Source organism: Pseudophryne corroboree, chromosome 2, assembly GCF_028390025.1.
Source record: "Pseudophryne corroboree isolate aPseCor3 chromosome 2, aPseCor3.hap2, whole genome shotgun sequence".
NCBI lineage: Eukaryota > Metazoa > Chordata > Amphibia > Anura > Myobatrachidae > Pseudophryne > Pseudophryne corroboree.
Window position 1 is genome coordinate 143,806,191 of NC_086445.1, and position 17,740 is coordinate 143,823,930.

The following is a 17,740-nucleotide window of genomic DNA, read 5'->3' on the forward strand; positions in this document are numbered from 1 at the left end:
CCCCCCCCGCCGTTTCCTCAAATCTGCCTTGCCAACCACTCCCTCAGGCAGGGAGGCAGTGTTACAGGCAATTCAAAAGCTGTATTCACAACAAGTGATAGTAAAGGTGCCCCTACTTCAACAAGGAAGGGGTTACTATTCCACAATGTTTGTGGTACCGAAACCGGACGGTTCGGTGAGACCCATTTTAAATTTGAAATCCTTGAACACATATATCAAAAAATTCAAGTTCAAGATGGAATCGCTCAGGGCGGTTATTGCGAGCCTGGACGAGGGAGATTACATGGTATCGCTGGACATCAAGGATGCTTACCTACATGTCCCCATTTACCATCCTCACCAGGAGTACCTCAGGTTTGTGGTACAAGATTGTCATTACCAATTCCAGACGTTGCCGTTCGATCTCTCCACGGCTCCGAGGGTCTTTACCAAGGTAATGGCGGAAATGATGATACTCCTTCGAAGGAAGGGAGTTTTAATTATCCCGTACTTCGACGATCTCCTGATAAAGGCGAGGTCCAGAGAGCAGTTGTTGGTAGGGGTAGCACTATCTCGGGAAGTGCTACAACAGCACGGCTGGATTCTAAACATTCCAAAGTCACAGCTGGTCCCTACGACACGCCTGCTGTTCCTAGGGATGGTTCTGGACACAGAACAGAGAAAAGTGTTTCTCCCGGAGGAGAAGGCCAAGGAGCTGTCATCTCTAGTCAGAGGCCTCCTAAAACCAAAACAGGTGTCGGTGCATCACTGCACGCGGATCCTGGGAAAAATGGTAGCTTCCTACGAAGCGATTCCATTCGGCAGGTTTCATGCAAGAACCTTTCAGTGGGACCTGTTGGACAAGTGGTCCGGATCGCATCTTCAGATGCATCGTCTGATAACCGTGTCTCCAAGGACAAGGGTGTCTCTGCTGGGGTGGCTGCAGAGTGCTCATCTTCAAGAGGGCCGCAGATTCGGCATACAGGACTTGGGTCCTGGTGACCACGGATGCCAGCCTTCGAGGCTGGGGAGCAGTCACACAGGGAAGAAACTTCCAAGGACTATGGTCAAGTCAGGAGACTTCCCTGCACATAAATATTCTGGAACTAAGGGCCATTTACAATGCCCTAAGTCAGGCAAAACCCCTGCTTCAAAACCAGCCGGTACTGATCCAGTCAGACAACATCACGGCAGTCGCCCATGTAAATCGACAGGGCGGCACGAGAAGCAGGACGGCGATGGCAGAAGCCACAAGGATTCTCCGATGGGCGGAAAATCACGTGTTAGCACTGTCAGCAGTGTTCATTCCGGGAGTGGACAACTGGGAAGCAGACTTCCTCAGCAGGCACGACCTCCACCCGGGAGAGTGGGGGCTTCATCCAGAAGTCTTTCAAATGATTGTAAACCAGTGGGAAAAACCACAGGTGGACATGATGGCGTCCCGCCTCAACAAAAAGCTAGAAAAATATTGCGCCAGGTCAAGAGACCCGCAGGCGATAGCTGTGGACGCTCTGGTAACACCGTGGGTGTACCGATCGGTTTGTGTTCCCTCCTCTTCCTCTCATACCAAAGGTACTGAGGATAATAAGGAGAAGAGGAGTAAAAACTATACTCATTGTTCCGGATTGGCCAAGAAGAGCGTGGTATCCGGAACTTCAAGAAATGATGTCAGAGGACCCATGGCCTCTACCGCTCAGACAGGACCTGCTGCAGCAGGGGCCCTGTCTGTTCCAAGACTTACCGCGGCTGCGTTTGACGGCATGGCGGTTGAACACCGGATCCGGAAGGAAAAGGGCATTCCGGAGGAAGTCATTCCTACGCTAATAAAAGCTAGGAAAGAAGTAACCGCGAACCATTATCACCGCATATGGCGAAAATATGTTGCGTGGTGTGAGGCCAGGAAGGCCCCAACCGAAGAATTTCAGCTGGGCCGGTTCCTGCACTTCCTACAGTCAGGGGTGACTATGGGCCTTAAATTGGGTTCCATTAAGGTCCAGATTTCGGCTCTATCGATTTTCTTCCAGAGAGAATTGGCTTCACTACCTGAAGTTCAGACTTTTAAGGGAGTGCTGCATATTCAGCCCCCTTTTGTGCCTCCAGTGGCACCTTGGGATCTCAACGTGGTGTTGGATTTCCTAAAGTCACATTGGTTTGAGCCACTGAAAACCGTGGATTTAAAATATCTCACGTGGAAAGTGGTCATGTTGTTGGCCTTGGCTTCGGCCAGGCGGGTTTCAGAATTGGCGGCTTTGTCATGTAAAAGCCCTTATCTGATTTTCCATATGGATAGGGCAGAATTGAGGACTCGTCCCCAGTTTCTCCCCAAAGTGGTATCAGCTTTTCATCTGAACCAACCTATCGTGGTGCCTGCGGCTACGAATGACTTGGAGGCTTCCAAGTTGTTGGATGTAGTCAGGGCCCTAAAAATTTATGTTTCCAGGACAGCTGGAGTCAGGAAGACTGACTCGCTTTTTATCCAGTATGCGCCCAACAAGTTGGGTGCACCTGCTTCTAAGCAGACTATTGCTCGCTGGATCTGTAGTACGATTCAGCTTGCACATTCTGCGGCTGGACTGCCGCATCCAAAATCGGTAAAAGCCCATTCCACAAGGAAAGTGGGCTCTTCTTGGGCCGCTGCACGAGGGGTCTCGGCTCTTCAACTCTGCCGAGCTGCTACTTGGTCAGGGGCAAACACGTTTGCTAAATTCTACAAATTTGATACCCTGGCTGAGGAGGACCTTGAGTTCTCTCATTCGGTGCTGCAGAGTCATCCGCACTCTCCCGCCCGTTTGGGAGCTTTGGTATAATCCCCATGGTCCTTACGGAGTCCCCAGTATCCACTTAGGACGTTAGAGAAAATAAGAATTTACTCACCGGTAATTCTATTTCTCATAGTCCGTAGTGGATGCTGGGCGCCCATCCCAAGTGCGGATTGTCTGCAATACTTGTATATAGTTATTGCTTAACTAAAGGGTTATTGTTGAGCTATCTGTTGAGAGGCTCAGTTGTTATCATGCTGTTAACTGGGTATTGTATCACGAGTTATACGGTGTGATTGGTGTGGCTGGTATGAGTCTTACCCGGGATTCAAAATCCTTCCTAATTGTGTCAGCTCTTCCGGGCACAGTATCCTAACTGATGTCTGGAGGAGGGTCTTAGTGGGAGGAGCCAGTGCACACCAGTAGTCTAAAAGCTTTCTTTGTAGTTGTGCCCAGTCTCCTACGGAGCCGCTAATCCCCATGGTCCTTACGGAGTCCCCAGCATCCACTACGGACTATGAGAAATAGAATTACCGGTGAGTAAATTCTTATTTTTTTTGTACTAGTCTGTACTGAAGAATGTAGACCGATCTGTGACATTGCAGAGGGACTAGTGGCTGCAAATCCCATTGTGCAACAGAAGTCTAAAAATGACGCCATTGTAAGAAACAGTCGCAACAAATGATGATGATGATGATGATAATCTTTTAATCCATAATTATTTTGTTCTACCACAGGGTTCCACCTGGAGCAGCACCTCAGCGAGGTGGCTCTGCAGACCGCCCTTGCCAGCTCTTCCAGACATTATGCTGGCCGCTCCTTCCAGATCCTCAGAGCTCTGAAGCAGCCTCTCTCCGCCCATGCCTTGTCTGACCTTCTCTCTAGGCTGGTGGAGGTTATAGGAGAATATGGAGATGAAATTCAGGTACCATCTAGAACACTCTTATCGCAGTGCTAGCATTATTACTTGTAATCTGTGACTGCAATAATAATTATAGCATATAGTATAATTATAGTATACTGAAAGCAGATGCTTCCACACAGTTGTGGTGCTTAAGGTCATTTACAGCGTCTGTTATCAGAAATATGCTGATAGGAAAAGTTGGCCATTGTTTTGTAGGACAGAGAAAGAAAACTTGGACATTGACTGGGGGTGAATGCTGGGGCATGTAGATACAGTGGGGACTTTGTTTAAGTTGATGTTTCGTAGGGGTCAGTGGGAAAGGTATTGCTGAGTGAGAGACATTATCAAGCAAGGGCAACGATAGACAAGGGGTGAAATGTATTAGCCTGCGGGAAGCAGGATGTGTAGGACTTTGTGCAAGGCTGCCCAGATTTTTAAACCAGCAGTTATTTACGGGTTTAGTACGGTATGCCGGCGCTCGGGCCCCCGGCGACCAGCATACCGGCGCCGGAAGCTCGACCGCCGGCATACCGACAGCGTGGCGAGCGCAAAGGAGCCCCTTGCGGGCTCGCCACGGCGCGCTACGCGTGCCACACTATTTTATTCTCCCTCCAGGGGGGTCGGGGACCCCCACGAGGGAGAATAGCTGTCGGTATGCCGGGTGTCGGGATTCCGGCGCCGGTATACTGTGCGCCGGGATCCCGACATTCGGCATACTGAAGACCACCCGTTATTTAAAAAGCAAAACCAGGTTGGTTTTTCCATATAAATAATTGCCGCTTTAAAAATCCGGGCAGACTCGCACGAGGTCCCGCACAGCCTGCTTCCCGCAGGCTATTACATTTCACCCAAGATAGCTGTGTATACTCGTAATGTACAGTAAGTGCTGCAGTTGTGCATTACAACATTTTCATTTCTTTTCCAGGGTTATGTTATGGAAGTTCTTCTTACGCTGGAATCTGCAGTGGATAATTTATCTGACTGCTTAAAGAACAGTGATCTGCTGGCCGTCCTGTCCCGGTACGTGCTCTTCTCCACCACTGCTCCACAAGGATTGCGCGTCTCAGTGTTTTCTTGCACATCAGTCTTGGTGTTTCTTTACCACTCTGTTATACTACAGAGAATATTTATTAGTTATTTCTATATAAATATTTCCTTATTAAATATAAAATAAGTTCAAAAACAGAGCGAAGTGCAATAACGATGAACTGTGTTGTGATCCAAGCAGTCACAATATTATTATTTCGATAATTGGTACAGGTTACAGCGCATGTTCTACTTGCGGCATTTTACTTCACGGTCGATTCACATTATTATGACCGCTTCCTACATTTGACGTTATCAGCGCGAAGCCCATGAAGTACGTCACGTGTCGTGTTCTGGCTTGGTGGGTGTATATGGTGTGCGATAGGCCATCTGCACACACGTCACTCGTTGATGTCATGGGTAAAAGGGGAGATTTTTCAGAGCTGCAAAAAGGGGTTATTAATATTATCGGCTCTCGGGCCAAAGGAGGCAGTATTTCTGAAACAGCGCAGTTTGTGAACAGTTCGCGTGTTGCTGTGGTGAAGGTGTATCGTGACTGGACAAGTGGCACCATTGCGAATAACCGACATGGAAACTGCCGAGCACCACATGCCATTGATGTGAGAGGTGAACGTCGGCTATGAAGGTGCGTGAGGGCCGACTGACACGATACAGTGGAGCAGCTCGCCATCAAAATGCACCTGGGGGCTACCAGACGTGCGTCTAGAACAATAGTCAGCCAGTCTAGCTGCTGTCCGTGCTGCACACGGTGGTTACTCTGGCTGTTAGCTGCTGGTCATAATAAGGTGACTCGACCGTGTAACTTCATATTCTCAATGTTGTCAGATGTGTTCTGGAAGGACATCAAAGTACGTTCTTATAGTGTGGAAGGAAACCAGAGCACACTTAGGCCCTGGCTGGGAATCAAAGCGTAGCACTGTGTCTGCCCATAATGCTGCCTTCCCTTTTATCCTTGCAACACCATTTTGTTTTATTTCCAATGTCTGCTATTCTATAGAACTCTATGACCAGAATGATAAGCACATTAGTCCCAGCATTCCACATACCATGTAGCCTCAATGTCAGACCTCTTAATAGCACCAGCATATATACTTCTAATATCAAGCATATTATACAGCCCCATTGTCAGGTACTTTAGTGCTGTATATTATGTTAGATACTGGTCATATAACATGAGTGGCCAAGATGTCAATCAGAGTCGTCATATGTAGTCACCGTCTATAATCTGCGCCCACAGTAATATGAGCAGAGGCTGAGCACCCAGAGCAAGCGCTAGGGGGGCCCACCAGGCATAGCCCAATCCACACCGAAATAGGCCCATCATAAGCACAGGTGAATGTGTCCCGGCTAGTGGCACTGCACACTGCTTTATTCACATTCAGCCGGCAGGGAAGGGGCAGCTTGGTGACAGTGAAGATCCCTTCCTGCATGATAATGTGATATCCCACATACATGCAGGAAACAGCAGTACCAGGTTCAGATTTCACCTCCAGGCTCCTGTCTAATTCTATAATCGGTGATCAATTCTACTTGCTTTAAGTACCAGAAAGGGGATGGGGAAATAGGGAGGCTGGAAGTGCCAGCAAGGGGGTGGGGGGATGGGGAGGCTGTAAGTGCCAGCTAGGGAGTGGGGGGATGGGGAGGCTGTAAGTGCCAGCAAGGGGGTGGGGGGATGGGGAGGCTGTAAGTGTGAGCAAGAGGGTGGAGAGATGGGGATGCTGTAAATTTGAGTAAGGGGGTGGTGAGATGGGAATGCTGTAAGTGTGAGCAAGAGGGCAGGGACATGGGGAGGCTGTAAGTGCCAATAAAGGAGTGGGGAGACGGGGATGCTGTAAGTACCAGCATAGTGGTGGAGAGATGGGGATGCTGTAAGTACCAGCATAGTGGTGGAGAGATGGGGATGCTGTAAGTACCAGCATAGTGGTGGAGAGATGGGGATGCTGCAAGTACCAGCATAGTGGTGGAGAGACGGGGATGCTGTAAGTACCAGCATAGTGGTGGAGAGATGGGGATGCTGTAAGTACCAGCATAGTGGTGGAGAGACGGGGATGCTGTAAGTACCAGCATAGTGGTGGAGAGAAGGGGATGCTGTAAGTACCAGCAAAGAGGTGTGGAGACAGGGATGCTGTAAGTACCAGCTTAGTGGTGGGGAGACGGGGATGCTGTAAGTACCAGCAAAGAGGTGTAGAGACAGGGATGCTGTAAGTACCAGCTTAGTGGTGGGGAGACGGGGATGCTGTAAGTACCAGCTTAGTGGTGGGGAGACGGGGATGCTGTAAGTACCAGCTTAGTGGTGGGGAGACGGGGATGCTGTAAGTACCAGCTTAGTGGTGGGGAGACGGGGATGCTGTAAGTACCAGCTTAGTGGTGGGGAGACGGGGATGCTGTAAGTACCAGCTTAGTGGTGGGGAGACGGGGATGCTGTAAGTACCAGCTTAGTGGTGGGGAGACGGGGATGCTGTAAGTACCAGCAAAGAGGTGTGGAGACAGGGATGCTGTAAGTACCAGCTTAGTGGTGGGGAGACGGGGATGCTGTAAGTACCAGCTTAGTGGTGGGGAGACGGGGATGCTGTAAGTACCAGCTTAGTGGTGGGGAGACGGGGATGCTGTAAGTACCAGCTTAGTGGTGGGGAGACGGGGATGCTGTAAGTACCAGCTTAGTGGTGGGGAGACGGGGATGCTGTAAGTACCAGCTTAGTGGTGGGGAGACGGGGATGCTGTAAGTACCAGCTTAGTGGTGGGGAGACGGGGATGCTGTAAGTACCAGCTTAGTGGTGGGGAGACGGGGATGCTGTAAGTACCAGCTTAGTGGTGGGGAGACGGGGATGCTGTAAGTACCAGCTTAGTGGTGGGGAGACGGGGATGCTGTAAGTACCAGCTTAGTGGTGGGGAGACGGGGATGCTGTAAGTACCAGCTTAGTGGTGGGGAGACGGGGATGCAGTAAGTACCAGCATAGTGATTGAGAGACGGGGATGCAGTAAGTACCAGCATAGTGGTTGAGAGACGGGGATGCAGTAAGTACCAGCTTAGTGGTGGAGAGACGGGATTCTGTAAGTACCAGCATAGTGGTGGGGAGACAGGGATGCTGTAAGTAGCAGCTTAGTGGTGGGGAGACAGGGATGCTGTAAGTACCAGCTTAGTGGTGGGGAGACAGGGATGCTGTAAGTACCAGCTTAGTGGTGGAGAGATGGGGATGCTGTAAGTACCAGCAAAGATGTGTGGAGACAGGGATGCTGTAAGTACCAGCTTAGTGGTGGGGAGACGGGGATGCTGTAAGTACCAGCTTAGTGGTGGGGAGACGGGGATGCTGTAAGTACCAGCTTAGTGGTGAAGAGACAGGGATGCTGTAAGTACCAGCTTAGTGGTGGGGAGACGGGGATGCTGTAAGTACCAGCATAGTGGTGGAGAGACGGGGATTCTGTAAGTACCAGCAAAGAGGTGTGGAGACAGGGATGCTGTAAGTACCAGCTTAGTGGTGGAGAGAAGGGGATGCTGTAAGTACCAGCAAAGAGGTGTGGAGACAGGGATGCTGTAAGTACCAGCTTAGTGGTGGGGAGACGGGGATGCTGTAAGTACCAGCAAAGAGGTGTGGAGACAGGGATGCTGTAAGTACCAGCTTAGTGGTGGGGAGACGGGGATGCTGTAAGTACCAGCTTAGTGGTGGGGAGACGGGGATGCTGTAAGTACCAGCTTAGTGGTGGGGAGACGGGGATGCTGTAAGTACCAGCTTAGTGGTGGGGAGACGGGGATGCTGTAAGTACCAGCTTAGTGGTGGGGAGACGGGGATGCTGTAAGTACCAGCTTAGTGGTGGGGAGACGGGGATGCTGTAAGTACCAGCTTAGTGGTGGGGAGACGGGGATGCTGTAAGTACCAGCTTAGTGGTGGGGAGACGGGGATGCTGTAAGTACCAGCTTAGTGGTGGGGAGACGGGGATGCTGTAAGTACCAGCTTAGTGGTGGGGAGACGGGGATGCTGTAAGTACCAGCTTAGTGGTGGGGAGACGGGGATGCAGTAAGTACCAGCATAGTGATTGAGAGACGGGGATGCAGTAAGTACCAGCATAGTGGTTGAGAGACGGGGATGCAGTAAGTACCAGCTTAGTGGTGGAGAGACGGGATTCTGTAAGTACCAGCATAGTGGTGGGGAGACAGGGATGCTGTAAGTAGCAGCTTAGTGGTGGGGAGACAGGGATGCTGTAAGTACCAGCTTAGTGGTGGGGAGACAGGGATGCTGTAAGTACCAGCTTAGTGGTGGAGAGATGGGGATGCTGTAAGTACCAGCAAAGATGTGTGGAGACAGGGATGCTGTAAGTACCAGCTTAGTGGTGGGGAGACGGGGATGCTGTAAGTACCAGCTTAGTGGTGGGGAGACGGGGATGCTGTAAGTACCAGCTTAGTGGTGAAGACAGGGATGCTGTAAGTACCAGCTTAGTGGTGGGGAGACGGGGATGCTGTAAGTACCAGCATAGTGGTGGAGAGACGGGGATTCTGTAAGTACCAGCAAAGAGGTGTGGAGACAGGGATGCTGTAAGTACCAGCTTAGTGGTGGAGAGAAGGGGATGCTGTAAGTACCAGCAAAGAGGTGTGGAGACAGGGATGCTGTAAGTACCAGCTTAGTGGTGGGGAGACGGGGATGCTGTAAGTACCAGCAAAGAGGTGTGGAGACAGGGATGCTGTAAGTACCAGCTTAGTGGTGGGGAGACGGGGATGCTGTAAGTACCAGCTTAGTGGTGGGGAGACGGGGATGCTGTAAGTACCAGCTTAGTGGTGGGGAGACGGGGATGCTGTAAGTACCAGCTTAGTGGTGGGGAGACGGGGATGCTGTAAGTACCAGCTTAGTGGTGGGGAGACGGGGATGCTGTAAGTACCAGCTTAGTGGTGGGGAGACGGGGATGCTGTAAGTACCAGCATAGTGATTGAGAGACGGGGATGCAGTAAGTACCAGCATAGTGGTTGAGAGACGGGGATGCAGTAAGTACCAGCTTAGTGGTGGAGAGACGGGATTCTGTAAGTACCAGCATAGTGGTGGGGAGACAGGGATGCTGTAAGTAGCAGCTTAGTGGTGGGGAGACAGGGATGCTGTAAGTACCAGCTTAGTGGTGGGGAGACAGGGATGCTGTAAGTACCAGCTTAGTGGTGGAGAGATGGGGATGCTGTAAGTACCAGCAAAGATGTGTGGAGACAGGGATGCTGTAAGTACCAGCTTAGTGGTGGGGAGACGGGGATGCTGTAAGTACCAGCTTAGTGGTGAAGAGACAGGGATGCTGTAAGTACCAGCTTAGTGGTGGGGAGACGGGGATGCTGTAAGTACCAGCATAGTGGTGGAGAGACGGGGATTCTGTAAGTACCAGCAAAGAGGTGTGGAGACAGGGATGCTGTAAGTACCAGCTTAGTGGTGGAGAGAAGGGGATGCTGTAAGTACCAGCAAAGAGGTGTGGAGACAGGGATGCTGTAAGTACCAGCTTAGTGGTGGGGAGACGGGGATGCTGTAAGTACCAGCAAAGAGGTGTGGAGACAGGGATGCTGTAAGTACCAGCTTAGTGGTGGGGAGACGGGGATGCTGTAAGTACCAGCTTAGTGGTGGGGAGACGGGGATGCTGTAAGTACCAGCTTAGTGGTGGGGAGACGGGGATGCTGTAAGTACCAGCTTAGTGGTGGGGAGACGGGGATGCTGTAAGTACCAGCTTAGTGGTGGGGAGACGGGGATGCTGTAAGTACCAGCTTAGTGGTGGGGAGACGGGGATGCTGTAAGTACCAGCTTAGTGGTGGGGAGACGGGGATGCTGTAAGTACCAGCAAAGAGGTGTGGAGACAGGGATGCTGTAAGTACCAGCTTAGTGGTGGGGAGACGGGGATGCTGTAAGTACCAGCTTAGTGGTGGGGAGACGGGGATGCTGTAAGTACCAGCTTAGTGGTGGGGAGACGGGGATGCTGTAAGTACCAGCTTAGTGGTGGGGAGACGGGGATGCTGTAAGTACCAGCTTAGTGGTGGGGAGACGGGGATGCTGTAAGTACCAGCTTAGTGGTGGGGAGACGGGGATGCTGTAAGTACCAGCTTAGTGGTGGGGAGACGGGGATGCTGTAAGTACCAGCTTAGTGGTGGGGAGACGGGGATGCTGTAAGTACCAGCTTAGTGGTGGGGAGACGGGGATGCTGTAAGTACCAGCTTAGTGGTGGGGAGACGGGGATGCTGTAAGTACCAGCTTAGTGGTGGGGAGACGGGGATGCTGTAAGTACCAGCTTAGTGGTGGGGAGACGGGGATGCAGTAAGTACCAGCATAGTGATTGAGAGACGGGGATGCAGTAAGTACCAGCATAGTGGTTGAGAGACGGGGATGCAGTAAGTACCAGCTTAGTGGTGGGGAGACAGGGATGCTGTAAGTAGCAGCTTAGTGGTGGGGAGACAGGGATGCTGTAAGTACCAGCTTAGTGGTGGGGAGACAGGGATGCTGTAAGTACCAGCTTAGTGGTGGAGAGATGGGGATGCTGTAAGTACCAGCAAAGATGTGTGGAGACAGGGATGCTGTAAGTACCAGCTTAGTGGTGGGGAGACGGGGATGCTGTAAGTACCAGCTTAGTGGTGGGGAGACGGGGATGCTGTAAGTACCAGCTTAGTGGTGAAGAGACAGGGATGCTGTAAGTACCAGCTTAGTGGTGGGGAGACGGGGATGCTGTAAGTACCAGCATAGTGGTGGAGAGACGGGGATTCTGTAAGTACCAGCAAAGAGGTGTGGAGACAGGGATGCTGTAAGTACCAGCTTAGTGGTGGAGAGAAGGGGATGCTGTAAGTACCAGCAAAGAGGTGTGGAGACAGGGATGCTGTAAGTACCAGCTTAGTGGTGGGGAGACGGGGATGCTGTAAGTACCAGCAAAGAGGTGTGGAGACAGGGATGCTGTAAGTACCAGCTTAGTGGTGGGGAGACGGGGATGCTGTAAGTACCAGCTTAGTGGTGGGGAGACGGGGATGCTGTAAGTACCAGCTTAGTGGTGGGGAGACGGGGATGCTGTAAGTACCAGCTTAGTGGTGGGGAGACGGGGATGCTGTAAGTACCAGCTTAGTGGTGGGGAGACGGGGATGCTGTAAGTACCAGCTTAGTGGTGGGGAGACGGGGATGCTGTAAGTACCAGCTTAGTGGTGGGGAGACGGGGATGCTGTAAGTACCAGCTTAGTGGTGGGGAGACGGGGATGCTGTAAGTACCAGCTTAGTGGTGGGGAGACGGGGATGCTGTAAGTACCAGCTTAGTGGTGGGGAGACGGGGATGCTGTAAGTACCAGCTTAGTGGTGGGGAGACGGGGATGCTGTAAGTACCAGCTTAGTGGTGGGGAGACGGGGATGCAGTAAGTACCAGCATAGTGATTGAGAGACGGGGATGCAGTAAGTACCAGCATAGTGGTTGAGAGACGGGGATGCAGTAAGTACCAGCTTAGTGGTGGAGAGACGGGATTCTGTAAGTACCAGCATAGTGGTGGGGAGACAGGGATGCTGTAAGTAGCAGCTTAGTGGTGGGGAGACAGGGATGCTGTAAGTACCAGCTTAGTGGTGGGGAGACAGGGATGCTGTAAGTACCAGCTTAGTGGTGGAGAGATGGGGATGCTGTAAGTACCAGCAAAGATGTGTGGAGACAGGGATGCTGTAAGTACCAGCTTAGTGGTGGGGAGACGGGGATGCTGTAAGTACCAGCTTAGTGGTGAAGACAGGGATGCTGTAAGTACCAGCTTAGTGGTGGGGAGACGGGGATGCTGTAAGTACCAGCATAGTGGTGGAGAGACGGGGATTCTGTAAGTACCAGCAAAGAGGTGTGGAGACAGGGATGCTGTAAGTACCAGCTTAGTGGTGGAGAGAAGGGGATGCTGTAAGTACCAGCAAAGAGGTGTGGAGACAGGGATGCTGTAAGTACCAGCTTAGTGGTGGGGAGACGGGGATGCTGTAAGTACCAGCAAAGAGGTGTGGAGACAGGGATGCTGTAAGTACCAGCTTAGTGGTGGGGAGACGGGGATGCTGTAAGTACCAGCTTAGTGGTGGGGAGACGGGGATGCTGTAAGTACCAGCTTAGTGGTGGGGAGACGGGGATGCTGTAAGTACCAGCTTAGTGGTGGGGAGACGGGGATGCTGTAAGTACCAGCTTAGTGGTGGGGAGACGGGGATGCTGTAAGTACCAGCTTAGTGGTGGGGAGACGGGGATGCTGTAAGTACCAGCTTAGTGGTGGGGAGACGGGGATGCAGTAAGTACCAGCATAGTGATTGAGAGACGGGGATGCAGTAAGTACCAGCATAGTGGTTGAGAGACGGGGATGCAGTAAGTACCAGCTTAGTGGTGGAGAGACGGGATTCTGTAAGTACCAGCATAGTGGTGGGGAGACAGGGATGCTGTAAGTAGCAGCTTAGTGGTGGGGAGACAGGGATGCTGTAAGTACCAGCTTAGTGGTGGGGAGACAGGGATGCTGTAAGTACCAGCTTAGTGGTGGAGAGATGGGGATGCTGTAAGTACCAGCAAAGATGTGTGGAGACAGGGATGCTGTAAGTACCAGCTTAGTGGTGGGGAGACGGGGATGCTGTAAGTACCAGCTTAGTGGTGAAGAGACAGGGATGCTGTAAGTACCAGCTTAGTGGTGGGGAGACGGGGATGCTGTAAGTACCAGCATAGTGGTGGAGAGACGGGGATTCTGTAAGTACCAGCAAAGAGGTGTGGAGACAGGGATGCTGTAAGTACCAGCTTAGTGGTGGAGAGAAGGGGATGCTGTAAGTACCAGCAAAGAGGTGTGGAGACAGGGATGCTGTAAGTACCAGCTTAGTGGTGGGGAGACGGGGATGCTGTAAGTACCAGCAAAGAGGTGTGGAGACAGGGATGCTGTAAGTACCAGCTTAGTGGTGGGGAGACGGGGATGCTGTAAGTACCAGCTTAGTGGTGGGGAGACGGGGATGCTGTAAGTACCAGCTTAGTGGTGGGGAGACGGGGATGCTGTAAGTACCAGCTTAGTGGTGGGGAGACGGGGATGCTGTAAGTACCAGCTTAGTGGTGGGGAGACGGGGATGCTGTAAGTACCAGCTTAGTGGTGGGGAGACGGGGATGCTGTAAGTACCAGCTTAGTGGTGGGGAGACGGGGATGCAGTAAGTACCAGCATAGTGATTGAGAGACGGGGATGCAGTAAGTACCAGCATAGTGGTTGAGAGACGGGGATGCAGTAAGTACCAGCTTAGTGGTGGAGAGACGGGATTCTGTAAGTACCAGCATAGTGGTGGGGAGACAGGGATGCTGTAAGTAGCAGCTTAGTGGTGGGGAGACAGGGATGCTGTAAGTACCAGCTTAGTGGTGGGGAGACAGGGATGCTGTAAGTACCAGCTTAGTGGTGGAGAGATGGGGATGCTGTAAGTACCAGCAAAGATGTGTGGAGACAGGGATGCTGTAAGTACCAGCTTAGTGGTGGGGAGACGGGGATGCTGTAAGTACCAGCTTAGTGGTGAAGAGACAGGGATGCTGTAAGTACCAGCTTAGTGGTGGGGAGACGGGGATGCTGTAAGTACCAGCTTAGTGGTGGGGAGACGGGGATGCTGTAAGTACCAGCTTAGTGGTGGGGAGACGGGGATGCTGTAAGTACCAGCTTAGTGGTGGGGAGACGGGGATGCTGTAAGTACCAGCTTAGTGGTGGGGAGACGGGGATGCAGTAAGTACCAGCATAGTGGTTGAGAGACGGGGATGCAGTAAGTACCAGCATAGTGGTTGAGAGACGGGGATGCTGTAAGTACCAGCATAGTGGTGGAGAGACGGGGATGCTGTAAGTGCCAGCATAGTGGTGAAGAGACGGGGATGCTGTAAGTACCAGCATAGTGGTGGGGAGACGGGGATGCTGTAAGTACCAGCATAGTGGTGGAGAGACGGGGATGCTGTGAGTACCAGCATATTGGTGGAGAGATGGGGATGCTGTAAGTACCAGCATAGTGGTGGAGAGACGGGGATGCTGTAAGTACCAGCATAGTGGTGGAGAGATGGGGATGCTGTAAGTACCAGCATAGTGGTGGAGAGACGGGGATGCTGTAAGTACCAGCATAGTGGTGGAGAGACGGGGATTCTGTAAGTACCAGCAAAGAGGTGTGGAGACAGGGATGCTGTAAGTACCAGCTTAGTGGTGGAGAGAAGGGGATGCTGTAAGTACCAGCAAAGAGGTGTGGAGACAGGGATGCTGTAAGTACCAGCTTAGTGGTGGGGAGACGGGGATGCTGTAAGTACCAGCAAAGAGGTGTGGAGACAGGGATGCTGTAAGTACCAGCTTAGTGGTGGGGAGACGGGGATGCTGTAAGTACCAGCTTAGTGGTGGGGAGACGGGGATGCTGTAAGTACCAGCTTAGTGGTGGGGAGACGGGGATGCTGTAAGTACCAGCTTAGTGGTGGGGAGACTGGGATGCTGTAAGTACCAGCTTAGTGGTGGGGAGACTGGGATGCTGTAAGTACCAGCTTAGTGGTGGGGAGACGGGGATGCTGTAAGTACCAGCTTAGTGGTGGGGAGACGGGGATGCAGTAAGTACCAGCATAGTGGTTGAGAGACGGGGATGCAGTAAGTACCAGCATAGTGGTTGAGAGACGGGGATGCTGTAAGTACCAGCATAGTGGTGGAGAGACGGGGATGCTGTAAGTGCCAGCATAGTGGTGGAGAGACGGGGATGCTGTAAGTACCAGCTTAGTGGTGGGGAGACGGGGATGCTGTAAGTACCAGCATAGTGGTGGAGAGACGGGGATGCTGTGAGTACCAGCATATTGGTGGAGAGATGGGGATGCTGTAAGTACCAGCATAGTGGTGGAGAGACGGGGATGCTGTAAGTACCAGCATAGTGGTGGAGAGATGGGGATGCTGTAAGTACCAGCATAGTGGTGGAGAGACGGGGATGCTGTAAGTACCAGCATAGTGGTGGAGAGACGGGGATTCTGTAAGTACCAGCAAAGAGGTGTGGAGACAGGGATGCTGTAAGTACCAGCTTAGTGGTGGAGAGAAGGGGATGCTGTAAGTACCAGCAAAGAGGTGTGGAGACAGGGATGCTGTAAGTACCAGCTTAGTGGTGGGGAGACGGGGATGCTGTAAGTACCAGCAAAGAGGTGTGGAGACAGGGATGCTGTAAGTACCAGCTTAGTGGTGGGGAGACGGGGATGCTGTAAGTACCAGCTTAGTGGTGGGGAGACGGGGATGCTGTAAGTACCAGCTTAGTGGTGGGGAGACGGGGATGCTGTAAGTACCAGCTTAGTGGTGGGGAGACGGGGATGCTGTAAGTACCAGCTTAGTGGTGGGGAGACTGGGATGCTGTAAGTACCAGCTTAGTGGTGGGGAGACAGGGATGCTGTAAGTACCAGCTTAGTGGTGGGGAGACGGGGATGCAGTAAGTACCAGCATAGTGATTGAGAGACGGGGATGCAGTAAGTACCAGCATAGTGGTTGAGAGACGGGGATGCAGTAAGTACCAGCTTAGTGGTGGAGAGACGGGATTCTGTAAGTACCAGCATAGTGGTGGGGAGACAGGGATGCTGTAAGTAGCAGCTTAGTGGTGGGGAGACAGGGATGCTGTAAGTACCAGCTTAGTGGTGGGGAGACAGGGATGCTGTAAGTACCAGCTTAGTGGTGGAGAGATGGGGATGCTGTAAGTACCAGCAAAGATGTGTGGAGACAGGGATGCTGTAAGTACCAGCTTAGTGGTGGGGAGACGGGGATGCTGTAAGTACCAGCTTAGTGGTGAAGAGACAGGGATGCTGTAAGTACCAGCTTAGTGGTGAAGAGACAGGGATGCTGTAAGTAGCAGCTTAGTGGTGGGGAGACAGGGATGCTGTAAGTACCAGCTTAGTGGTGGAGAGATGGGGATGCTGTAAGTACCAGCAAAGATGTGTGGAGACAGGGATGCTGTAAGTACCAGCTTAGTGGTGGGGAGACGGGGATGCTGTAAGTACCAGCTTAGTGGTGGGGAGACGGGGATGCTGTAAGTACCAGCTTAGTGGTGGGGAGACGGGGATGCTGTAAGTACCAGCTTAGTGGTGGGGAGACGGTGATGCTGTAAGTACCAGCTTAGTGGTGGGGAGACGGGGATGCTGTAAGTACCAGCTTAGTGGTGGGGAGACGGGGATGCTGTAAGTACCAGCTTAGTGGTGGGGAGACGGGGATGCAGTAAGTACCAGCATAGTGGTTGAGAGACGGGGATGCAGTAAGTACCAGCATAGTGGTTGAGAGACGGGGATGCAGTAAGTACCAGCATAGTGGTTGAGAGACGGGGATGCTGTAAGTACCAGCTTAGTGGTGGAGAGACGGGGATGCTGTAAGTACCAGCTTAGTGGTGGGGAGACGGGGATGCTGTAAGTACCAGCTTAGTGGTGGGGAGACGGGGATGCAGTAAGTACCAGCATAGTGGTTGAGAGACGGGGATGCAGTAAGTACCAGCATAGTGGTTGAGAGACGGGGATGCTGTAAGTACCAGCATAGTGGTGGAGGGACGGGGATGCTGTAAGTGCCAGCATAGTGGTGAAGAGACGGGGATGCTGTAAGTACCAGCATAGTGGTGGGGAGACGGGGATGCTGTAAGTACCAGCATAGTGGTGGAGAGACGGGGATGCTGTGAGTACCAGCATATTGGTGGAGAGACGGGGATGCTGTAAGTACCAGTTAAGGAGTGGGGACACGGTGTTGCTGTAAATGCCAACAAAGGGGATGGGGGTGTCTTGGAGCTGTATAATTTACTGGACATTGGGACACAATTAAAGAAGTGTTGCATGACCAAGTGAGGCATGGCATGAGTTTTAGGGAATGTACAATAGGCAGAGATTTCCCTAAATATGATACACTTTACATTACCCAGGCTTTTTTTTTTTTTTTTTAAATAAATGCCCCAGACATTCCTGACCAGCTTTGCTAGCAAATCCATTTTCCTGTGGCCTAATGCTTGGTAATGTGTGTCTGTTAGTGTGACACATGGCTAATAAATGCACCAGATAAGGAGTAAGCATGAGAATTAGTGATGATAAACAGCATAGTGTGTTTCCTTAATGTAAAAGCAGGACGGATGACCGGGTGTTATATCA

At 51.8% G+C, this 17,740-nt stretch overlaps 1 protein-coding gene across 10 annotated transcripts in view; it reads left to right on the forward strand.

The window, feature by feature from the left end:
* FRY (FRY microtubule binding protein) overlaps window positions 1-17,740 on the forward strand; it is a 761,330-nt gene that overhangs the window by 631,112 nt on the left and 112,478 nt on the right. For all 10 annotated transcript variants that reach the window (XR_010204858.1, XM_063951775.1, XM_063951776.1 and 7 more), the window contains 2 exons: window positions 3,476-3,663; window positions 4,568-4,662. Coding sequence is in view for 9 of the 10 variants with exons in the window: in XM_063951775.1 (XP_063807845.1) it covers window positions 3,476-3,663; window positions 4,568-4,662 (283 nt within the window). In the remaining variant the exon portion in view is untranslated. The remainder of the gene's footprint in view (window positions 1-3,475; window positions 3,664-4,567; window positions 4,663-17,740) is intronic.